This window comes from Cyprinus carpio, chromosome B5, assembly GCF_018340385.1.
Source record: "Cyprinus carpio isolate SPL01 chromosome B5, ASM1834038v1, whole genome shotgun sequence".
NCBI lineage: Eukaryota > Metazoa > Chordata > Actinopteri > Cypriniformes > Cyprinidae > Cyprinus > Cyprinus carpio.
Genome location: NC_056601.1, coordinates 5,536,876 through 5,563,563, shown reverse-complemented (window position 1 = coordinate 5,563,563; position 26,688 = coordinate 5,536,876). Strand labels below are relative to the sequence as shown.

General features: G+C 36.6%; 1 protein-coding gene across 1 annotated transcript in view; it reads left to right on the top strand.

Annotated features, from left to right (window-relative positions):
- LOC109090291 (oxysterol-binding protein 2-like) overlaps nucleotides 1–26,688 on the top strand; it is a 55,140-nt gene that overhangs the window by 2,969 nt on the left and 25,483 nt on the right. Inside the window, exon 2 of the mRNA XM_042723389.1 lies at nucleotides 13,672–13,880. Coding sequence (XP_042579323.1) covers nucleotides 13,672–13,880 — 209 coding nt within the window. The remainder of the gene's footprint in view (nucleotides 1–13,671; nucleotides 13,881–26,688) is intronic.

Genomic DNA, 26,688 nt, shown 5'->3' with positions numbered 1-26,688 from the left:
TCAAAAACATAACATGCATCTAGTCATATATGGGTCAATGACGTGGCGTGTCAATTCTGGTGTCCAAAGCTTATTCATAATATTAAAAATGTATACATTTTTAAATGGATTTCATTAAATGACTCAACTTTCCCCTCTTTAAATACTCATGTGAGAATTCATTATAAATAATTAATCTTTAAGGATCTACTGAGCTCAAAAGTCCCAAAATGTCATTCCGGGTAACTGTCCCGGCTTAAAATCTTAATACAAAAATACAATAAAAATGTAAAAAATAAAAATATTTAAAATCTACTTGGGCATAATTGTATTGATGTTTTAAAACGATACCTGCAAATATGGTTATAATACTAAGCTTAATTACATTTTAAAGACAGAAAGACTTTTGTCCCCAAATTGTGATTTCTGTAATGTCATTCCTGGATAACAGACACCAATGACCATTTTAGACCATAATGCATTGTGGTATGTCATGTGACATAATATTGTATCAAAAAGAAGACCCTGAAGGAGCACCAGAACATGTGCAAATGTGAGTAAGCGTCTCTTAAAATGTTGATATTTTGACCTTTTCGGTCACTGATGCACTTTGTAGCAATATCATGTGTCCTTTTGGATAACACTGATAAACTATTTATGATGTTTTTATATTAAAAAACTATCTATTTGATCTAAAAGATTAACTTAAAGCGATGATGGCTAAGTTGTAGTTTTCCATAGGTGGTTAAATTAGTGCCTGATTATAAAGAAAAATATTTACTTTGTCATTCCTGGATAACAACATGTCATTCTTGGATAACAAAAAACCTCTGTTAGCCAGGACATGTCATCCGTTATCCAGAATGACATAGGCATAACAATCTAGTTTTTAATTAACATTTGTAAACTTTTAGGTATAGTTATTATAGTTACATTATTAACATTAACATTATTTACATAATTGTATGTTTTTTGCCGTATTTTTGCTGTAATTCATCTTGATTTCATATGATTCACATTCAATTATCATTGAATTGAACTTTTGTAATGTTAATGGTCAAATCATGAATAATGTAATCATTTTTATTAATATAGCCACATTTGGTAATACTTAACTACACGTTATTAATCATTAGTAAAGCATCATTAAACAGTTAATTCATTTATAAAGCATTACTAAACATTAATAAGAATTTTATAAATGCAGCTATACATGCTTAATGCTTGATTTATAAGCCTATCCATAAGTATGAAATTAAAGTATGAAAATACAATTATTAAACACATTATAGTTAAATCAAGAATAAAGCATTTATAGCTGTATTTATAAACTGCTTATTAATGTCTATTAATGCTTTTTTTTATAAATGATGAATTAACTCTTTACTAATGTTTAACTAATGATTAATAGTGTGCCTTTATTATAAAGTGTTACCCATTTTAAAACTTTTGTATAGCTTCTGGTGTTTTAAGGTCAATTCTGTTCTTCCAGATGCCTCTGTCTAATAAAGAGAGGCAGAGACGGTTCAGAGCCAGGATAAACACAGATGCAGAAGCTAGGGCTGAGTATCTTGCAAAAAAGAGAGCAAGGTATTATGGTGATGATTCAGTGGAATAATATTGTGTCAGTAACAAGCAAACTTGAAATATTAATCGAAATAGGTTCACACTCATTTGAAATAAGCCTAAATGTTTTAGCTGTTGGAAAGAGAAATTATACAAATCATTATCCTTAATTCAACCATGAAAAATATATCATAAATTCATACAAACTAAAAGTATGTCATTCCGGCTAACAATGACATGGGCAATTCATTTAACCCATATTTGTGTGTTAAATTACACAAATTCAGTTTTTTTGTTGAGTTAATGATAAAATAAGTCTTATTTACTTTATTGGAAAACATTTGTAAACATTTTCCAGGTTTTTTTTTTTATTTGGTTCTGAATTTTGACTTAGCAGCAGCCAAAAATGAGCCCGTGTCTATATGAAATCCCAAATTGATTATATTAATTGTGATTAAAATGTAGTTTTCCGAGCACTAATTGTTTGTTGAGCTCCAAATATGGAGATCAGTACATTTGTATATGCCAACAATGGTAGAAATGTAATGAATTTAAAAATTCATTACGTTACCCAGGAATGACATTTTCATGGGGAAAAAGATCTGTTTCACCAAAAAAAATGGTTAATTACATTCTTGAAATGTGTAAATATCATTGCATTACATACACAACACTCTAATAAGTATAGAAAGTCCTAAAATTAAATTTTTTTGCCAGTTTTATTTTTTTTCACATTTTAAATCCTTATCCGTCATTCACCCATATACTGTGAACATTAAACCCAAATAACTACATCAGAATTAATTTCTATCACTTCTTTATACATGGTATCACAAATAAATGTATAGCAAACCTTGAAAGCCCGTTCACCGTGGGGCCCCCTCAAAGTTTGCACTGCCCAAAGGACGGCCCTCTCAATGTCTCATCTCAACTGAATTCTGAGTTTTCCAATTGTAAATACAGTACATCTTTGCTTGGTCATTCATGTGCTCAGAACTTATAATTATTATATTTTCAACTCCACTTGAAGGTCACAATATTTATGAAAAAATAGCTGCCCGGGATGTTGCAAAAATAGTCGCCAAGTAAGCTTATTTGCTTTATGTGCCCTACAAGTAGAGTCGGAAATATCGCAATTAGTTCTGAGCCAGTTACAAGTTTAAAACATAATAGATCACACACTGATCTTTAATTGGGTTAATAACATATATGCATAATGTATGCTGTGTACTATATATAAATATGTTACAGATGGGAATAATTTTCATTATTTTTGAATTCGAAGATGTTTTGTTTTGTTTAGGCTACTTCTGTGTTATGTCTCTGACTTGAATGGATGATGTCATTTAGCAAGTGCCTCACTCAGAGATATGAGTTTCCAAGGTGCACTTGAAGGCAGTATTTTGGTATATCCTAAAACATTCGATCTTCAAAATTATACAAACCAAATGTTTTATTAGTAATACAGTACGTGAATGTAACAAGGCATACTGAAGACATTCAAGGAGTGTATTTGAGAGCCTTTGTGCTATCAGAGCTGTATTGTGCACCAACTGTGATCTAGAATGAATGGTTATCAGATGGTCACGAGGGTCATCGTGATAGCGTCATGGAGTACAACTGTAGTCAAGCAGCTAATGAAATGGCTTCTTGATAATTCCTTGGTATTTTTAGGAATGTAGCCTAACTGTTCTTTGGTGAAGTCTAGTTAAAGGTGTTGTTCACCTGAAAACTAAATTTCTGTTATCATTTATTCACCCTCATGTTGTTGCAGACTGTATGGCTTATGTTATACACAAAGTAAGATATTTTCATTTGGACAATTTTTTTTTTAAAGAAAATATCTTCCTTTGTGTTTCACAAAAGAAAGGAAAACCTTTTAAGTTGTAGTAGAGAGACTTCTGGACTCTTATTTACTGGACAGCATAGGGAATGAGATAGCATGGGCTGTGATTTAGACGTGAACCTGTATTCCTGGCCTGACCATGTGCACAACACAGCACTACTGCTCAAATACAGATGTAGCCTACTTAAAGTGTTTATTTTATGCCTACATTTTTATTAGACCATTAGTGGTCAATATATTCGAGTGAATTAAAAGATTTGTACCAATCTTTCAAGCAAATCTGCTGCATGCTGCTATAATAAATATGCACAATTACAACATCCTACAGCGCTTAAATGCAGAGAGCAGCTGACTCACACTTTCTAGGTGGCTTCTGTATCAGCGTTTTCTTATTTTCAGCTGATATCAGTCTAACAATCAATCCCCTTGGAGTCATTTTATATATTAAAAAAACTGTATTAAAATATTGTGCAATTAGCCAATACAATATTATATTGATAATGCACAATTCTACAGTGTTTTGCACAATATTGCATCAATATTTTTATTTATTTGTAATTTATCATAAAAAAAAAAACAATTGGGGCCTGTACGATTTGAAAGATGCTCATCAAGGCCATTTATTTAATTAAAAATACAGTAAAAACTTAATGTTGTGACATAATTGCAATGTAAAATAACTGTTTTCTATTTAAATTCATTTTAAAATGTAATTTATGACAAGGCTGAATTTTCATCGGCCATTCCTTCAGTCTTCATTGCCACATGATCCTTCAGAAAACATTCTAATTACGTTCTCATGAAACTATTATTATTGCCTTTGTGAAAACTGATAGATTTTCTTTCAGGAATCTTTGATGAACAGAAAGTTTAAAAGAACATAATTTATTATTATCATTGCTGAATAAAAGTATCATTGTTTTTTTTTTCATCATATTTTATTTATTCCAAACAAAGTCTACTTTTATTATTTGCATTTTTGGTGTACTGTATGTTTTCTCCCCAGTATGTTCAGAATTTTTGGTTTTGGCCAAGGATTTTCTTTTCAGTGCGTCATTAGACTTCATATCATTTCCTGTGGTTCAATTAGTGAAGAAGTAGGTTGTTATAATAATCTGAGTGGGGGAAGAGAAAGTACTGGGAGATAAAGCCCTGTTGTAATATGCTCAGTACAGAGGAGATTTTCTACTCCTGTAACAAGGCTCATGCTTTTTTCCTTAAGCGGGTCAGCTGCCAATTCATATTTGTTCTTTAATTAAAGTAAAATAGTAATGTTATATCAGATCTCATTTTGAACAGAAACAATCACTATCCAATTAAGATATTCTGGTGCATCACAATGCATTCAGTCTGTTTTGCCTAGCCTTCCTGTACTTCTCCTTCTCGAGGATCTCTGAGCTGACATCTATGTGAGTCATCCAAGCGTCCAGCGAGTCTGTTTCTGACACACTAAGTCGATGTCCCTTGGGTTGAGATGATGCTGCTCACATGCACACCTCTTCATCTCTCTGGGCTGGATCGAACTGATCTTGCTGTCATGCAGACTTGTGCATTATTACTAAGAGACACATTAATCAATCACTTCTGAAGAACTCAGCTCCCTGTAGTGTTGTCACTACACTCTGAAGGAAATGCAGAGGCTTCTTTAGGATGTGCCTTGGATGTGTTCTGCTGATGTGTTAGTTTTACTGAGAGCAATAGAACCCCCACCTCCATCACCACACATACAGTCCTGTCATCTGCAGCACTAAAACACGTAAAAGTGTAATGGCCTTCATAAATTGCACTCGGTCACAGCACCCCCCCCACTCCTTCCTCTACTTGCGATGAGTCACACATCTATCTTCCCCTCCTGTGTTTTTCTTCTTAAACACTTACTCAATAACACAATTGTAATAAAGCAGCGGGGTTTAAGTGGACTAAATAATTAGAGAGTCCGGCATACATCACCAGGGAGAAGTCTGACATTTCACTGGAAAATCGAGTTATTGCATTTAAAAAATATATATAAAACACATGGATGAATTGTTTAGAATAAGACATTAAGATGCATTTAGATAGGGTGAATTTCCATTACATTCCCACTTAAAAAACAGGCAAAACAAATTTTATGCTGACTTACGCCATGAGATGAAAATTAAACCGTAATCAAATTGCCCATCTTATTGCATATTACATAATAATCAGTATTATCACTATTAGCCAAATGTTCTGTTTTCAGGGCATCTCTAACTCATTCGCTCCAAGACAATGCTTGACCTTCTTTTGCAATGAGCGATAACGTTCCATTTTGCTGGGAAGAATGTGGTCACATGATCCGAAAGGAGTGTGTCCCTCAAGGGTATATGGGAGGTTAACTGAGAGAAGGGTTTTTTGGAATGCCTTTCTGATACTTTGCATGATGTTTTCACTGAAACTTTGCACACTTCCTATAATTATTTTTGGACTCTAAATAAAGTAAATTTCACAGTTTGAGTAATCATCAGTCATTGCTGAGTGTGTTTCTCTTGCATGTGATAATATGCAGTTTTTTTTTTTGCAGTAGTAGGCATGATTTATGGGCACTGCAGAGCAAGCCCTCTCTTAATAGTCTCCAGGGGCTAGTATGAGATTGGGAGTGTGTTAGGACTGGAAAAAGTAAAAAAAAAATGCATACATAGAGGGATAACAGAATATAGAAATAAAAATAGTTCACTTTTCTAAATGATACAAAGTGATAGTGCTAATGTGACATATATGAAATAATGTGACACCTGAGCAAGCCAAGTTACGGTACAGAAAAGAAGGAGTTGCTGCTCTTTTGGCCACTCAGAGTTGCTGCTCTTTTTTTACATTTTATTCTGCAAGTATGCATCAAATTGATCAAAAGTGACAGTAAAACATTTATAAAGTTACAAAATATTTGTATTTCAAATACAGGTTCTTCTCAAAAAATTTGCATATTGTGAAAAAGTTCATTATTTTCCATAATGTAATGATAAAAATGTAACTTTCATATATTTTAGATTCATTGCACACCAACTGAAATATTTCAGGTCTTTTATTGTTTTAATACTGATGATTTTGGCATACAGCTCATGAAAACCCAAAATTCCTATCTCAAAAATTAGCATATCATGAAAAGGTTCTCTAAACGAGCTATTAACCTAATCATCTGAATCAACTAATTAACTCTAAACACCTGCAAAAGATTCCTGAGGCTTTTAAAAAACTCCCAGCCTGGTTCATTACTCAAAACGGCAATCATGGGTAAGACTGCCGACCTGACTTCTGTCCAGAAGGCCATCATTGACACCCTCAAGCGACGAGGGTAAGACACAGAAAGAAATTTCTGAACGAATAGGCTGTTCCCAGAGTGCTGTATCAAGGCACCTCAGTGGGAAGTCTGTGGGAAGGAAAAAGTGTGGCAAAAAACGCTGCACAACGAGAAGAAGTGACCGGACCCTGAGGAAGATTGTGGAGAAGGACCGATTCCAGACCTTGGGGGACCTGCGGAAGCAGTGGACTGAGTCTGGAGTAGAAACATCCAGAGCCATCGTGCACAGGCGTGTGCTTTTGAACCAGAAACAGCAGCAGAAGCGCCTGACCTGGGCTACAGAGAAGCAGCACTGGACTGTTGCTCAGTGGTCCAAAGTACTTTTTTCGGATGAAAGCAAATTTTGCATGTCATTCGGAAATCAAGGTGCCAGAGTCTGGAGGAAGACTGGGGAGAAGGAAAAGCCAAAATGCCTGAAGTCCAGTGTCAAGTACCCACAGTCAATGATGGTCTGGGGTGCCATGTCAGCTGCTGGTGTTGGTCCACTATGTTTTATCAAGGGCAGGGTCAATGCAGCTAGCTATCAGGAGATTTTGGAGCACTTCATGCTTCCATCTGCTGAAAAGCTTTATGGAGATGAAGATTTCGTTTTTCAGCACGACCTGGCACCTGCTCACAGTGCCAAAACCACTGGTAAATGGTTTACTGACCATGGTATTACTGTGCTCAATTGGCCTGCCAACTCTCCTGACCTGAACCCCCCATAGAGAATCTGTGGGATATTGTGAAGAGAAAGTTGAGAGACGCAAGACCCAACACTCTGGATGAGCTTAAGGCCGCTATCCAAGCATCCTGGGCCTCCATAACCCCTCAGCAGTGCCACAGGCTGATTGCCTCCATGCCACGCCGCATTGAAGCAGTCATTTCTGCAAAAGGATTCCCGACCAAGTATTGAGTGCATAACTGAACATAATTATTTGAAGGTTGACTTTTTTTTGTATTAAAAACACTTTTCTTTATTGGTCGGATGAAATATGCTAATTTTTTGAGATAGGAATTTTGGGTTTTCATGAGCTGTATGCCAAAATCATCAGTATTAAAACAATAAAAGACCTGAAATATTTCAGTTGGTGTGCAATGAATCTAAAATATATGAAAGTTTAATTTTTATCATTACATTATGAAAAATAATGAACTTTTTCACAATATGCTATTTTTTTGAGAAGGACCTGTAAATGCTGTTCTTTTGAATTGTATATTCATCACAGAATGACTGTTTTCAACATTGAGCTGTTTTAAATATTGATAATAAAATAAGAAATGTTTCTTGAGCAGCAATTCAGTGTGTTAGAATGATTTCTGCAGGATCATGTGACACTGAAGACTGTAGTAACAGCTGCTAAAAAGAATCTCTCATCTGATATTTATTTTTGTCATTGCCTCACTTTCCCTGATATACTTCAAGCGAAATCGAAGAATGAACTGATGTGATGTCATTTCGAACAAAATTGAAATGAGTTAGTTTTGGGAGTTCGAAACAGTTTGCCAAAGCGAACTTTCTGGAGAAGTTTGTTCTGGCTGCAAAACACCTTCGTACTACAATTGTTCCATGATGATTACGTCATAGGAGGTGTTCACTGAGGCTCCGCATTCTTTCATGCGGAACTCTGCTCTGGGTTCATTTGAAACCCATACTCAGAATTTGTGCTCTGCATTTAACCCATCCAAAGTGCACACACACAACAGCGAACACACACACACCGTGAACACACACCCGGAGCAGTGGGCAGCCATTTATGCTGCGGCGCCCGGGAGCAGTTGGGGGTTCAGGGCCTTGCTCAAGGGCACCTCAGTCATGGTATTGCCGGCCCGAGACCCGAATCCACAACCTTAGGGTTAGGAGTCAAACTCTCTAACCACTAGGCCACGACTTCCCCACGGTAAATCTCGTCTACAGAGTCCTTGAAGGAGAGATGTTCGTGCAGTGGAGAGCCGCTTTATAGTGGTAAATAAAATTTTGCTTTTGATGAAATAAGACAGTTTTCATATTTAATTCTGCTGCTTGCTTTTAAGCAATATATTGATTAAAATGCCATGTAGTCACACGTGACGTGACTTCACGGGAGTGCTAATTTGCAAAGCTTATGCGAGCAAAGCCATGTCGCTATGAACAGATGCTTTTTATAAAAAAAATTCTTACTGTTTTCTCCATTTTTATTGTGTTTATTTTGTTACCGAGAGGAAAGTGTGCAGCAAATATAACATATTCATTTAAACGTTTCTTTCACCAGGGTGGGTGGCGTCAGGATGTTCTATAATGGTATACCGCTGCTCATGTATTTCGAACTTCGTTTTACCCCTAAACAAAGAATGAAAAAGAACTTCGTTTTGAGTATATCGGGGCCTTTACCCTTTTCTTAGTCTTCTCTCTTCTCTCTTTCCCTACCTCTCTCTCTTTCTGCAGGTTTTAATGACATATCTCTGTCTCTCTCTTTTTGCTCGGCATGGTTCATGTTCTCAGTTCTGACCCACTTACAGCCATTTGCGTCCAGTCTGTCCCCTGCAGGGTGGGTGAAGCTAATTTAAGATCTTTGCTTTTACCCCTCCACACCTCCTTCCCCCAGCTTGCTCTTTCTTTCTCCTGTCTGCATTTGCTTTGGTAGGGTTTGAGTATTCAATCTAAGCTCTAGAGGGTTTTTTTCTTTTGTGTGGTGGAGTGAATATGGTAATTGATGGTTGGTCTCTGAGCTGAATGTGTATCTCTCCCTCCCCCCTAGTGACTCGGTCACCTGAGTTTGGATTCAGCCAATTACTTGGTTTGCTTGACTGTCAGACCATCAGTCCCCAGAAGGCCTGAAAAAAATGTAGCCAGCAGACGTTGGACTCTACACTTTCAACACTCTCAGACGCAGTAGGGAGACTATAGTGTCTCGTATGTGGAAAGAGAGAATCGCTTGTTTTCTGATTCAGATTTCCTATTATGCTGGTATATTTTTTTAATCCATTTTCTCACACAGATTGTTCAGTTTCCAAGTAGACTTCTTTACTGAAATGATTATTCAAAATGGAAACAACTTGCTGGGTGCAAATGTAGACAGAAATGCTCTTAACATTTATTAGTATTAACATGAACTGCAGACATGACAGAGACTGTACAATTGTGGTTTTTAAACTTGGTTTAAATGATGGTTTCATGCACAGGCAATAATTTAACACACAATACACATGAACTGTTTTTGCAGTCATGTGAACATCCAGTCAGTGATCATAGGCTACATTTTTAAAGTTAACAAACCTAAAGTACACAAAACTTTGTTTATTTTAAGATTGATGTCACTGACAGTAATGATAACTTGAAGTTTAAATGAGTCCAATGTTAATTCGGTAACCACTCTGACTGATTCAGTCAGGCACAATCACTGATAGATTCATCAGACTGATTAAAATGGTAACTCGTGAGTCTTTGAGTTATTCCTTAAAAAACACTCCCTTATTTGCCCTTCAACTGGACTACACTGATAATGTACATGATTTTTCTTTTCTTCCAAACTAGTTGAGCAGAAATCCCACCTCACAGCCAATTTCATTGATCAACTTGTGCAGTTTAAATTTTATGGACTCAGTTCAAAGTTCAGAAAGATGGATCTCATGACAAACAGTAATGCTATCTATCAGTATATGCTACCAAACACTTAGGTTAAGGTTAGGATGCAGGTTAAGGTTAGGGGTGAGTATTTGTTTCAGTGTTGTGTAGGCAATTAGCACTTTAAATTGACGTGACCAATTAAATCTTTAAAATCGGCATTGGGTGAATTTGGTTTGAGAAAAAAAAATCATAGTAAATATGTTTTTGATACAATATAAATAACTGGTTTATATGAATAATTTTTTGTGAATCAGACTAACTTGGTTGTGCTGTATGTTTTCTTTTGCATGCAGCTCATGAGAACAGTTCAGAAGAAAGGAATGTTTGCATTTTTAACATTTTATTGGTATCTAGCATCCCGCCATATGTAACGGAGACCAGCGGGTAGGTGCTGTGCAGGTAAACCTCACTCCCCTGATCTCAAGAGACGCACTAGCGACTAGGGTTGGGAATCGTTAGAAATTTTCAGATTCCGGTTCCATTAAAATCATTAAACAACAATTAAAAAAATAGTGGTAAGGAAAAATGCACAACTACTCAATGCTCAATACTGTTTATTACTTATTGTCAACTTAATTTAAGGGTTGGCAATGTCAAAATTCAACATAAATTACAGTATAAAAATTTTCAGGTTCCGATTCTGGTTCCATTTAAATGAACTATTATTCTGTCTTTTACTATTTTACCTTTATTGAATGTAGTGTTCCTGAAAGGAAGTAAGTATTGTTGAGTAATGCTAGTCCATCAATCAGCATGTGCTTCAGAGTTGATGTTTTTTACACTATCAATAACATTTTGCTTTTCGAGCAGGAATAAGCTGTTCATTTCCCTAAATTAATGAAATATAAACTTATACTTATAACCATGTATACACACACTCCATAAAGCCCCTATTTTACAAATAATAATGCAGTAAGGAGATGTTGTGATGCAATGAGTGGTTTCCACATTTTTAAACATTTAAAATGCATGAAAATATTTTTTTTCTATCACTGTTTATCACTCATGAAATGACCTGTACACTAAATAATCTAACCCTCATACTTGCATAACAATAGCAGTCTATTTATTTAGTGGTCCAAGTTGAAGTCAGTATGTATATTAATGACAATATGGGACGAATATAATGTAATTTAGTGACAGCAGGTGCTATGCGCTGCCGGTACATGTACAGTCAGACAAAACGACGTGCACAGTTATCAGAGGCGCGAGTGCGCGTACACTCGTGGGACACGATGCGGCACGGCGAGTCTGTGGAGTGCGCGTCATTGGAAACAATGTGCTCAGTAATTAAAGAAACAGGGCGGCGTTTCTGTTATTTCGCACCAGAACCGTTTTTGGAACCGAAACTTAGAAATTGCTCAAGGTTCCGGTTCTTTTCAAAAAACAGAACCGGTTCTCGGTTCCCAACCCTACTAGCGACTGACGCTAGTGATTGCAGTCTTTAACCTCCTTGTTAGTGCGAGACCCGGGTTCGAGCCCACCCGGAACAAGAACGAGGTGGGCAGTGAGGACCCGGGAGAGAGCGGTTACACAGATAACACACGTTTCACATTAAATACAGACACATTAATTTCCACAAGCACAGTGTATATCCGTGTCAGAGATGTCTGACTGGCTCTGAATGAGTGGAATGCATCTCACAGTTTCTCTGAGAGGTCAGAGCTTTGACATTCCATTAGAGATGTGCAACAGAAACTGGGTAACCAGAGCAGTAACACAGAGATAGGGTACTGGCTCTCTGTATGTCTCCCCACTTTTCGGCTCCTCCTCTCTACCCCTTCATGCCTTTTACTGCCCTCACTTTTACACTTTCACTGAAGCTCTTTTTCATTTTCTCTTTCTGAGTCAGCAAAGCCTCAGTGGCGTGACTGAGTTTGAATCAGTGTTTCATAAGCAGCTGAATGAGGGATCTGTCTTTATTCCCTGTCTGTCTTTCTTTGGCTGTGTTTTGTGAGGATTAAGGCTTTTGTTAGGCCTCTACTCAAGGCTTGGTTAAATTAGAGCTCCTTAGAATGGCCTGACAGACTACCAAGAGGCTCTGCTATCCTTTTAGACCTGAAATATTTCACACACTAAACAACCAGCCACCCTCGTCTGTCTGTCTGTCTGTCTGTCTGTCTGTCAGCTGTAGATCGTAGAACCATTGCTACCAATGGTCTCTATGATCAACTTAGCTCACAATGCTTTTGAGGAACGCAGCCCTGTACTTTTCTCTTTTTTTTTTTTGAGAAATGTCATGTTTCGGAAAAATAAATATACTAAAATGTATTTGAAATACATTTATTTCATGGTGAATATACTACAAATACATTTGCATATATATGTGCTTAATAAAAATACCCTGCAGTTGTACTTCTAGTATACGAAACTGGTATACTTAAAGTCTGCTAAATTGGAACAACTAATTTTGTGCTTAATTCACTTTAATTGTGTGAAAGTAGTGCTGAAGTCCAACTAAAGATATACTGAAGTACAGTATATTTGATTGTGCTAAAGTGAAACTATTGCAAGTATACTTCAGGTACAATTAAAAAAATATATTGCATTCAAAGACTGATATTTATCAAAGATCACACAATCCTTATCAATAGTGACATTAAAAAACACAGGCTTATTATTAGGCTTATTATTAAGAAATGTGAATTGTGCACTAGTAGTACTCCAAATAAAGTTGAATTAGCTAGTGTAATTTAAATATAAATCTTGAGCAATATGTCAGTGAATGTTAATAGATATGAACTATACTTAGTATGAAATAAAATTATTATAAACGTATTACTACTATAAAGTATTTTCACTAGTGTAGGCCTCAGTAGTTTCTTTGCTGTTTGATAGTGGGTACTGTAAGTTCTCTTCCTGATCTCTCTTTCAGGGTTTACATCACGCTCTGTTCCCTGTCTCTCTGGCTGTGACACTGGCTGGTTTGTTTGAGTGTTGTTGTTTGGCCAGCTGACACACAATAGCCATGTTAACTTCTATTCTCTGCCCACTCAGTATGCAGCTGTGTGTAGTAATGTAACGCTTACAGGTGCTCAGTGTTTTTCTCTCTTACATACGACTGGTGCATTATTCACTCTACTTATGATTTCATTCACAGTACAGCTATCCTGCAAGTTACATCATAACAAAGAGTTATGCATTGTGGTACTCTCTTCAGCATTTGACAAAATGGAAATTTGGGATTAACAATATAATTAATCAATTTCTTTTTCTCTCTCTTCTTCTCCTCATTGTTCACTGTCTGTCTTTCTGTGAATTTTTTTTTTCTTTTTTTTTTTCTCTTGGTGTCTTTTTGTCATCATGTACTAACACCTCCCTCTCATTTCCTGCACTCCATGTTTTGGTTGCTCCTTCTGTCTTCGTCGCTCTTGATAGGACGCAGGCAGAGATGGCCCATACGTGCCGCGGCACCATCAACCTGGCCACGGCGCACATCGACACCGAAGACGCCTGCAATATTGTTCTGAGCAGTGGGGGGCGCACGTACCATCTGAAAGCCAGCACAGAGGTGGAGAGGCAGAGATGGGTCACAGCACTGGAGCTAGCCAAGGCCAAAGCCATCCGAATGATGAATGATCAGTCCGGTAAGAGTGGGAAAATTCTGGTGAACATAGATGTTTGTTTGTTTTTTAGCTTGTGCTTTTAAGCTGAAATTGATAATTGTCACACTTATTTGCCAACATTTTATTTGGGCTTGTAAATTGATTGTCCATATAATAAACTGGGACAATGATTCAGCTATATTCAACACATCACATCAGTCCTTCAAGTCTTTAACAAACATTTATCTGAAGTTTCCTGGCAACAATAGGTCACTTTGAAGTTGCTTTTATAGCAAATGTGGAACACTCATCTGCCTTTTTGGCAAGATGGCATCTAATCATATGGTTGAAAGTGTTACTTTGTAATTGAAACAGTATAGAAATCTGGATCCATGTTATTTTTTTTCTGCTTAGAACTAATTGTGTTAATTGAGTTGCTGCATAAAGGTTTTAAATGGAAAATGTCTGTGCTTTTAGACAATGGCCCCACAGCCCCGCTATCACACTGTTATCAGTCTGGTAAGGTGACTGGGCTTCTTACAGAGGCTTTGCATCATGTTTGCAGGGTTGGTGTGTAGTTCAGAGTGTTTGCAGAAAATTGCAGGGCTCAACAATAAGAATTTTCTTCTTCTGGTCCAGTCAGGAGATCAAATTTGCACTGGCCATGACATTTTTATATAAAATATAAAATTAAAATTATATAACTAAATTAACTAAAAACAAAATTAAGGTTTTGTGAGGTCATTGTATTATTAAAAACATCCTATGAGTTTCAGAACTCAAAACTTTCTCATTAGTCTAAAAACAGATTATATTGAAGCCAGTCTGCCAAAACAACTGTTTTGGTGTCTCAGTAAACACCGTCTCCTCAGAAGATCAACACTTGCTTATACATCACTGCCTGTTTAGCCCCGCCCACTGATTCACGCATGTAGTGTAAATAATGAGAGAGGCAAATTCAGGTCTACACAGCAATCAAGCGATAAACTTTATTTGATGAACTTTATTCTCAATTAACATCAGTAAGAACTTGGTCCTTTGTTCACTTCATTATACCACACAACACTTTACAAACAATGCACAATTAAGTGCAGAATTTTCAGAAAGCTTAAAACTAAAAGATGATACTGTGCCAAGTCGACTATATTGGATTCGACAGTAATGTCGCACTACACAAGTTTGAGTAACTGTTTTTATTATGTGGTCACTATTGCTTTGTCTGTTATTACAGATTGTTTGATATTTACTGGGCAGTATTGGATAAGTTACTCTAAAAAAGTAATTAATTACTATTTACTAATTACATCTTCAACAGTGTAATTAGATTACTGTACAAATTACCCTCTCCAAAAAGTATTTAATTAATTATTACTAATTACTTTCTAAATCCTTTATCAACCTCAACAAGTTAATCATATAAGGATAGAAATTAAACTGTTCTTTTAATTCTTTCAAATAAATAATAGATAACTACATAAACTATTCAGGTCACACTTTAGAGTCCAATTCTCACTATTAACTAACTATTAACTTATACTTTTGCCTCAATATACACCTACTTACTGCTTATTAATACTTAGTAAAGTAGTTGTTAAGTTTAAGAATTGGGTAGAATTAAGGATTTAGAATAAGGTCTTGAAGAACAAGACATTAATATGTGCTTTTTAAGTAATAATAACAGCCAATATCCCAGTAATATTCATGCTAATAACTAACTAGTTAATATTGAGAACTGGACACTTAAGTGTTACCAATGTTCTTATTAACTCACCAAAGTATTTAAAGTGAGAAGGGTACATAAAAAGCATGCATTTTAAGGTTGGACTTTAAATTTTGATGTTAAGTACACTATTGCATTCTATATAAATGTTCTACAGTCTATACACAGTATTAAGTTCAATTACATAAGAAGTAACTGTAATTAAATTACATAATAAAATAAGAGTAACACCTTACTTTACTTTTTCAAGGTAAAAGTAATTAAAGGGATTCTCCACCCCAAAATTAAAATTTTGTCATTAATCACTTACCTCCATGTCGTTCCAAACCTGTAAAAGCTTCATTCATCTTCGGAACACAATTTAAGATATTTTGGATGAAAACCGGGAGGCTTGTGACTGTCCCATAGATTGCCTTGTAAATAACAGTGTCAAGGTCCAGAAAAGGTATAAAAGTCGTCGTCAGAATACTCCATCTGCCATCAGACGTGCAATCTGGGTTATATGAAGCGACGGGAACACTTTTTGTAAGCCAAGAAAACATAAATACCGACTTTATTCAACAATTCCTTTGTCAACAGTTTCCTCTGTGTCTCTCCATATCACCGTATGCTGCGTATGCTCTTCTGTATCAGCCGGCCACAAGTATGCACTGTTTTCTTTCAAATCAAAGGCTAAATACATGTAGGGTGGAGTATCCCTTTAAAGTACAGTAACTAATTACACCCAAAACTGACAGTGGGCGTTTACTTCCAAGTCTACAATCCACCAGGTCTGTTCAAACAGAGTGTTCTGATGAGGGGGGTCAAAACAGGACAGAAAATAGCCTATTGCTTCTGAATTATCATGTTTTTGATGTAAAAATCTTGATAACAGTATACATGGACCTCAGAGAACAGTACAAAATAAAAAACAAAGGCAGTTTATGACCACTTGGAATTAAGAACTGGTAATTAACCAGATATAATATATGAATTTATGGATGCACTTTGTCTGAAAAAACATTGACATGAGTATTTATCATTTTCAACCCATTTTAAATTCTGGAAGAAAAAAAAAGACATGACAAAGTGTCAGCCACGTCAGCCAGCTGGCTAACATTACCCTGATGATGCATTTAAATTATCAGAATTGAACAACAATGTTCAATATATCATAGAAAACCAAATATTTAAATATGAATAGAATTTTAAATTAAGACTTGAGACTATCTCACACGGTTCAGGCAGTCCTTTTTGTTGAGCCCTGGAATGATTGCATTTGGACTGGACTGGCTCAAAGATGTTTTTTTTTTTTTTATTATTGTTTAGTTTGTGGTAACTGCTGTGGGTCACTGCATTGCTTCAGATCCGTCAAATCTCTCTTTCCACTAAAGATATCTTTGACCTGAACATTAAGCTGTCACACGGATTGTATTACGCTTTGGCTTGAAACACTACATACTATAGATCTGTTCATGCTTCTCATTGACTGAATTCTGAACAAGTCTAGATGAGATGGTACCTCTGGGTTTCAGGACTGCATGGAGCATGATTTTATTGCTTATGTTTATGTAACAGTGCTATTCAAACTTTAGGACCTTTAGAGGACATGATTACATGGACTGCAAGACTCCAGATATTTACTACTTTAGAACTGAGAGTTGGATATATACAATGTGTAGACAACATTCATTAATCAACAACCTCAAATGCAAATGGCTATATGAATTGAATAATTTTGAGAATATTAGGTCTTGTTCATATTATTGCAGTCATTGTAAATATAGCCAGTGCCTGCTATTTTGCAGCTCTCTCTTTTTTTCTTGAAAGACAAGGCATTATTTGGTCAAAGCTGTTGCTGCATGTGTTTAAAGATATGTGGTAATTTCCTTTTAATTAAAAATCTCATTCCAGGATGTTAGATCGGCTCTCCACACCAGATAATAATTAGGATCCAGCCCTGGATGCCAGATCCCGTCAGAAAATATCAGTTTGTCCAGTAACAGAACAGCTAGTCAGCAGCGCAGTTAATACCCAAACCCTGTTATGCAGCAAGTCTTGTCTGGTATCGAGTGTTTAACAGTCTTCTGTCAAAAACCAGAGAAAAAACTGAGAAAAGCCAGAGAAAAGCAGAAGCAGGAGACAAAGTGATGATGGTAAAAAGTTACAGTTTATTTAACAGTCTTAGTTGCGTGTGTCTCAATGTTCAAACTACTGATATACCAAAACTGCTTCACCGCAACATCCCATAAACCTTGGGTTTCCATAAACATTCCCTCTTATCTATCTCTATTCATACAGACAAAACAGTTCATGAAACCCCACAAGCATCAACAATGAAAATGCATAAGCTAGGGAAAATTCATAAGAAACATAATAAATGAATAAACAATAAAAATACTTAATATAATGATAAATATTAAAAATAATCAAATGATAATAATCAAATAATAAAAATAATCAAATACATCATATGAATGACTAATCATTATAAAATGATTATGTGAATAAATTATTGTAAATGAATAAGAAAAAACATAAAAAATAAAAACACAACACATACAATTTGTACGTGAGGATCTAAGGTTCCTTCAAGGGCTTCCTAATACTTTAATTGAACTCTTGGGTCAAGCTCTAAATGTTATCATACAAAGCTGTATGAATCACTCCGTGTGTTGTCTGTTAGTTCTTTGGCAGTACTCAGGGTCAGAGTGGGTTAGCACATTCGCCATGTTCCAGCGCTGTCCTATATTTGAGACCTGAAGCGCTCCTCTCCTGTGACACACACAGCTGTCATTGCTCTGTGAGCTCCTGAAGCAGATGGCTTTTGCTTTTGGATAGAACTTGTTTTATGTACGCGTAACTCCAGACGTTAACCCTACACGTACTTTAACTTAGCTGTATTTTATAAACACGAATGAGTGTAGAAACTTTTCATTCAGTTATGTATTGTATGTACCATTGTACTTAGCTTGTTTAAATGAAAAATTATAACTGAAACTTAAAATATTTGATAAATCGGTAGGAATTTTTTTTTTCCAGAATTTTTTTTACACAAAGATATATTGCTCAAATTAGTATTCACCATCATATAAGTGGAGAAAAAATGTTTTCTGCTTTTAATAGTTTCACCACTAGGGGGCCGGTGTGTTTATTTTGGCACGTGATCTCAGTTCTCATGAGAACCTAGCCAGCACTCACATGACAACACATGACACTCTTTTTTTATTTCTCTCTCTAATCTCTCTTGTATGTCAGACTCTCATCCATATGAAACCCTGGCTGTGCTCCAGCCCCCTCTCTTCATTCCATTTCAGATGCTGCCCACTCTTTCCTCTCACACACAAACAAACCCTTCTATTTTTGCGGAGCTGTCGCATTCTGTGTATTCTGTCTATGCGAGCGGTATGTGTGTCAGTATAAATGGCAGATTCATTCCTCTATAGAGTTGAATGGCAGACAGAACGCTGATGATGTGATGTTGTGTGTGTTTGTGCTCAGTGCACCTGAACTCTCTCAAACTAAAATGATTCAATCCCTTTGTCTGTGTGCCATGCATAAATGGTCTGTAATGAATCATGTTCAGAACATTAAATACTAAAGGCCAGTAAAATCACCCTGACAACTCCAAGGATCCCACTAACTTAGTAAGAACTAAATACAAACAAAAGGGTGACAGAGCCTTTTCTTGTGTCGGACATCAAACTTTGAAATGATCTCCCCTTTTCTGTCAGGTCAATAAAGTCACTACCAAAATTTAAGGTTAAAAGCAGATCTTTTAAAGATTTTCTGGGCATCTTCATGATGGGGTGTTTTTGATTGTTTACCTTGTCTATGACTCTGTGTGTTGCTCTCTGTATTTCTTTTTTTTATTCTGTGGTTGTATGTTATTTATGCATGTGTGTTAGTGACAGTAAAGCACTTTGGGCAATCAGTGGTTGCATTAAATGTGCTATATAGATAAATACAAAGGAAAAAAGAAAATAACTTAGACATTTAAATTTGTACAAAGTACGATGGCTAGGCAATCTTCAAAATTAACTGTAGACCTTTACATTAAAGACCACATACAGATCATATAGCTAGCATAATTCCATAATACAGAATTAATGTGTATAAACAGTACATATACTACCATTCAGAAGTTTGGGGTCTGAAATTTATTTGATCAGAAAAAAAAACAGTAATGTTGTGAAATGTTACTACAATTTTACTATACAGTATATATATATATATATATATATATATATATATATATATATATATATATATATATACTGTATAGTAAAAGAGCAACACACAGCTGCATATATATATATATATATATATATATATATGCAGCTATTACTCCAGTCTTCAGTGTCACATAATCCTTCAGAAATCTTTCTAGTATGCTGATAACATTTCTTATTACAAACAATGTTGAAAGCAGCTGTTCTGCTTAATGTTTTTGTGGAAACCATGATACATGTTTTTGTTAGTATTATCATAATAAAATATAATTACTCTTTTTCTTGAGAAGTGGGTCAGACTCACATCATTGATCTCAAGTTTTTAGATCAACACCATGAGATCTAAAAGTACCGCACAGAACAGTGTCTATTTTTGCATCAGTATTTTTATCTGCATCCCCACCTGTCTGTCTCTCTCTGTCTCTGCCTCAGAATCCCAGAAGACCCACCTCACTCTGTTTGTTTTCACACAAACTCTGAGTCACTCTGACAGCGGCTGATCCCTGTGCTCCAGTGTCTGGTTTCAGGATGCTGGGAGTGGGTGTCATGGTGATGTGATCCTGCACTGAGATCCTGTATAGACTGAAATACAGATTCGCCAGTGCCAAGGTCATGGGATTTAATCCCTAGAGAACACATATGATAAATGTGTGGCTTGAAGGCTTTGTAGGTGTCTTCGCATACAAGCATCTGCAAGATTAATAAGTCATCACCAACTAAACCTGTTAGTCACCTGCTTCATGTAAACATGTGGTTTATAGTGTAATATCATAAAAAAGCCAGCAGGTGGCAGGCCATACCTGACCACAATGCTATGACCACAATAGCTGTTGGACCAGGGAGAAGCAATTATGGTCCTGGAGAGCCACTGCTCTGGAGAGTTTAGCTTTATCCCTTATCAAACACACTTGAAAAATCCTTTAGGACTACAATTGCCCATCTTTGTATTAGATATTTTAGTTAGTGGGTCATTAGTGGACAGCATCCCTATTATTATTGGTTATTCACACAACTAAAACATTTTCTTTTGCATTTTTCTCTTAACTAGAGACCAGGGCTGGTTGAAAAAACTTAGTCATTATGTTATGACTGTGTCTTAAGAACTCGACTGATCAATTGGCAGATATTTAATAGGAAATTGCACTTTTCAGATTTAAATTAGACTAATCTGTGTTACTATATAACTGAAGTTATTAGATGACATAGTTGAATAGTCTAAGCATTTTGCATCCAAAGAGACAGACTACATATTGCAACCTACCACAGAAATAAAGACTTTTTTTTTTTTTTGGACTTTCAAATCTTGACTGTCTGCTGACATTTGCCATGACATCCACTTTGAACACAATATTCGTGATTATTACTTTTCTAGTGTTGCATGAACGAAATTGGCTAGCGTCTGTGCTAGGGTATTTGCATAAGGAGATCTGATTGGCTGACGCCTGCGTTGGCGCTTAAAGTTAAAAAAAGTTTTAAACTTCTGCCGCGAGCAATGCCAGTGATACTACACAACGGACCCAAAATTCAGTTTGGCAACACTTGACGTCACTCTATTCAAAGTAAACAAGAGGCGTTGACACTGACGCACCTTGGCCTTTTATTCACTTCTGTTTTTAGTTGCCCTCTGTTTTTGTTACTTCCTTGTGCTCTCCTTCTGTTTCCAGTATGAGCTGTTTAACAGCATGACATTGGGCTTGTTTAGAGTCTAATGAAGGTATACAGACATGCATGTGGTTTTTCAGCTTCCTGTCTGTCACGCTCAGGGAGTGTGGTGCTGAACGATCAGTTCTGGTATGTACACTCATTACCCAGCATTCCTCAACAGGCACATCACAAGGCAAGAAAGGAGCGCCTCGCGTCCCTGTCATCATTTCACACCCACCGCAACATGCCTGACATGTGGACAACACGTTGTCGTTTAGCTCTTCATATTTCACTCTCCATTCCTCTGTCCATGGTGCTGAAGTCTATTCTTTGAGCAAAGCGTCAATGATTAATTGGTGACCGTTTCCCTGGTATTCTCTCTCTCTCTCTCTCTCTCTCTCTCTCTCTCTCTCTCCTTGCTCTTATTTTCCCACCTATCTTACTGGCTGCTCTCTCCCCCTCCTAGTCTTTCTACCTCTCCTCTTTCTCTGTAAGCTCATTCATTTTCTCTAAGTATAGACCAGAGCAGAGAACCGACACAAGTGACCTCTTCTTTTTTATAAGGGTGAGCTCATAGACAAGCTCACTATCTCTCTCACACGCTACCATTCTTTCGTTCGGCTCTGGCTGGATTCTTAACTGAAGAGTGAATCTCTGTGCCAGCAGAGAGGAGGAGGGCTCTCTCCTGTGTGTAAGTAATATAATAGCGTGTGTCCAGGCGAGTTGGTTTTGCCTAGATAGATCGTCATAGCCACTGTGCGTTGGATATATCTGTATTATATATTGAATTAAATACCTTCTTAGATATGTGAAGAATTTTTCTGCTGTGGCTCAGTGGACTTTGAGTGGTTAATGGCAAGTTTCTCTTGTGTGTTTGTAAACGGCGGGTGTGTATGTGTGTGTGTGTGTTATTTGTGTGGTGTGTGTTGTATGTCTCACTGCTGTGCCATGTCTCTGTGTGTGTTTTATAATCTCACACACTCCAGCCTGACCTGATTTACTACACACTGACAGATGGTGCATCTCTCTCTTCCTCATACCTCCATCCATCTCTCCTCCTGCTATCCATCGTTCCTTCCTTTTTTAATGTCTGTCCGTTGGGCATTACAGTGTGATTTGCATGTGATTTGTGTGTGTGTGTTTATGAGAGAGAGACTGGAAACATGTATGCGGGTTCTAATCTCCTTTTTTTCAAGTACATGATTTGATCTGCATTGTGGTTGTTTATTAGTCTTTGCCTTTTGTTTTGTTTGTGACTCTGTGTGTGTGTGTGTGTGTGTGTGTGTGTGTGTTAGCCCATAGGGATCACTGTACAGTTGAGAGACTCTGTATGCTTGGATACACACTCAGCCTGGTTTCTACAACAGTCGTAACTGATTATAAAACTGGCTGGAAAGGATAAGAAAGAAGGGAAAAGGAAGGAGAGACATGCTTTGGTGATTTTATAATGTGAGACGTGAATCCTTGTGCTGTTTATCTGTCCAGCTGTCCAGTCATTCACTACAGTCTCAGATGGGATTACCACACTTTCTCTTATCTTGTCTTGTCAAGTCAAGTCGCCTTTATTTATATAGTGCTTTTAACAATACAGATTGTGTCAAAGCAACTTTACAGTATTAAATAGGAAAATAGTGTCAATGCAAAAGGACTGTAGTAAAGACTCAATTTTCAGTTAAAAGCAGTTCATCACTGAATTCAGTGATGTCATCATCCAGCTCAGTTCAGTTCAAATAGTATCTGTGCAATCAACGATATCGCTGGAAATTAAGTGTCCCCAAATAAGCAAGCCAAAGGAACCAAAACTCCATCGGTGAAAGAATGGAGAAAAAAACCTTGGGAGAAACCAGGCTCAGTCAGGGGGCCAGTTCTCCTCTGGCCAGAGGACTTCTTGAAGGTTTTGTGGACTTCCTGCCTTTCTTTCTTTTGCCTTTTGTCACTCTGTCTCTCCTTGTCTGTCTAATTCCTCCTCTTATCTTCTTTTTTCTGCATTCTCTCCCTATCTATAGCTTTTTTGAACGGTGTCTTGTGATATTGAGGTGGCAAGTGTTTTGTGTCAGTCAAAACTGTTGCTTTATTCCCTGTGTCGTTTATCCAGTGCTGTTATTAGTTAAAACTATTATTAACTAAAATGAAAAAAAAATAAATTATTCATTGAAATGAAGCTGAAATAAAATAAAATAAAATATAAATATTACATGAAAAACTTAAAACTTAAAACAACTTAAAAATGTCTTTTATTTCAGTTACCAAGGCAATGTTTGTAGATCTCAAAGATGAAGTATTAAACTTAAATATATTAGTGCTGGGCAGTGAGTACATTTTTTTAAATTGCGATTAATCGCATTGTTATGCACAAAATTCAATAATGCATTCAAAATTAGTGTTCATTTAAAAGTACTGCTATGTGAACAAACGTGCAATAACATTTGGTTTGTCATAGTAGCAGTAAAATTTCCTTTTACATAGTAGCAGTTAAATTCTTTTTTGTAAATCTCAACTTATAACGTTAATGTAATCAAATTAAATATAAAACCAAAGCTATTTGCCACTGCCAGGGCATTAACGTTTTTAATAGAAAATATTTTATAGTTTGTTATAGAAAAACTATTTATGCTCAGAGTCTCGATCATAACATTATAACAGTCACTTTTACAAAGAATATCTCTTTGGATCTGAGACTTTAGTCTAGTCTTTGCAACTTTACATATCTTATTTATTCACCAAGAGCTTGGAACACTCCAAAGAGAAAGGAAAATTTGAAATCGCATCATATGACCCCTTAAAGTTGAAAACTTTAGGAAACACTGCCATGATGCCTTCTCTTATGTTCCCTGATGTCTCTCATATCTGTATCTTTCTCATCCATGCATTTTTTATCTTAAGATCCGTGACATTGTTTCTCTGCAGAGCATTTTAATCTGTTCCACTCCCTTGCTATTTAGTTATTGCTTGTTTAGAGTAATTTTTCCTCTGCTCTTGCCACATGGTTGAGCAGTTGGCACAGATGTCCTCTGTGGTCTTTCATCTCTTCGTGTTGCAGCCTTTACCCTTTTCAGACTACCCTGAAAGCCCCAGAGTCCTCCTACATCTAGAACAGTCCAGTCTAGACATCAAGAATTTCCCAGAAATCCCTGCCCACACTGTTTCTCTCACATTTACAGTCGTGCACAAATGCACACATAAACCAGCTATGTAGTTCTAGAAGCTCTTTCTCTCTTGAATGCTCCCTGGTGTGAAATATAGCAGGCGTAGAGGGAGAAAGTGAGAGACCAAGAGGGAGATGAAGCTGCGGGGCGAGAGTCTGTATGTGTAGGAAACACTCACGGTCCACAGGAACGGCTCCGGTGTCTAGCCGCCTCTCCCCACAGGACTGATCTCACCCCGAACAGAAAAACACTCAGTCCAGCGATCGCCTGTGCCTGCTGGCCTCATGTAATCCAAAAAACGATCTGTTGTGCCAATAAACAAGTGTGAACAGAGAAATTTCACCCTTTTCTTATGTAAACACTGTTTGGATGAGGACGTATGTGGCAGTTGGAATAGGTGGAAGAAGAGAGAGAGAAGCAGAGCATATGGCATATTAAATGTTTGCAGAAGGAAAGGACTGCGATATGAAATTATGTCTCTGTGGTGGGTCGTCTTGGGCCGTACCCACTCTTGATTACAGCAGGATCCAGCCATGCTCAGACGTGTGCTCCTGTGGTTCTGTCTCACGCTGCAGACAGATGTCTGATCAAAACCAGCAGGATTTCTAAATGAATGAAATCTCTTTTTGCCCTAGTGGTTTTGTTTACAGCATGTCTCTCTTCGTGAAGATGCTGCTTCACACATTTCCCTGGCTGTTCATATGTCTGCTGTTAAACCCAAATGGTCTAGTTAGCTGGTTAGCATGGCCTGTTAGCCCCTGTTGGTAGATGCTGTAGCTGCACCATCTGGACCCAAAAAACATGTTTCTCTAATGACTACCCATTCAAAATTTGAACTAAAAAAAAACAACATTACTAATTCATGTCCTCCACGCAAAAAACAACAAACTGAAAATGAAGCACTTGTCTCCTGCATGTCCTCCACGCAAAAATCAATAATGTATTTATACATCAGCCTGTTTATTTAGTCAATAACCTTCATATGTTTTTAGAAAACACCACTTGTCAGCTTTTTAAGCTATAAATACATACTAATTTTTCTCTGTCTATTGTTGGATATGAAGGTGAAAGATGTTAATTATGGTGGTGTGTGCAGTATGTTCACAGTTTTACAGTATGACAAATCAGTTACACAGTTGTGTTTAGCTAGGATTAAATAAATGCATTGATGCATCTCAGGTAAATAATCAAAACATAATTTGCACTTACTGTTGGCAGACAATTTTAAATCTTAGAAACATTTTCAAAAGTTGCTTTAAAAGAGAGTCATTTCAGCTATACTGTAACAAAAATATCTCAAATCATGTATGTGTTATATTTGGTTTCTATTCTGCAATTTAAATAATAACCATGTTTTTTGCTTCATTAGACAGCACATTTCTAGTTAATATGCATGACTTCTTTGGCTGTTCAGGAATTTAACATGATAGCTGGGATTTCATCATGTGATTCAATGAGTTTAGTAAGTTCAACCAAACCAAAACCAAACCATTTTACTCTGCAAATGAGTTCATGGGGTATCAAAATTCTATTAGAAACTTGATGTAATGTCATTGTCACTGTTTTGTCTTTAAACCCTGCAAGTTCATTGCAGCTCTAATTGTAGCTGTTTTCGTGACCATTAACACCTTAATACTCCGCTTAGAGATCTTACAGTCAAAAGTAGTAATTTACAATGAGAATGCCTGTGATTTAGTTCATTGTTGTCTTGTCATTATACGACTGCACATTCTTGTTGGGAAAATATTGTTTCCAGCAGTAAGTAGTGTACTGTTGATCCCCAGCAGTGGTGCCAGTCCTTATATAAAGTATTACATCGATTAATCACCACGCTTTGAAATCAGTACATCACCTCTATTCTCATTCATTCTGAGTGATATAATAAGAAGCTCTCAAAAATCTCCATTCCAGAGAGAAGCAGCACCACTTTTAGAAGGATTTTTACTATCTTCTTACCATCTGCTACAGAACCTTCTAACAGAGCTTGGTGTGAAACCTAAGAAAAAGTACTTTTTATATTAAGCAGATTAGTTGGGGCCTAACCCTTGATTTCTGTCCTAACAGGACCTGATCTGTAAATAATACTGTTTGAATGAAAGTAGAAGGACTTATTCAGAGTCCTTAATCAG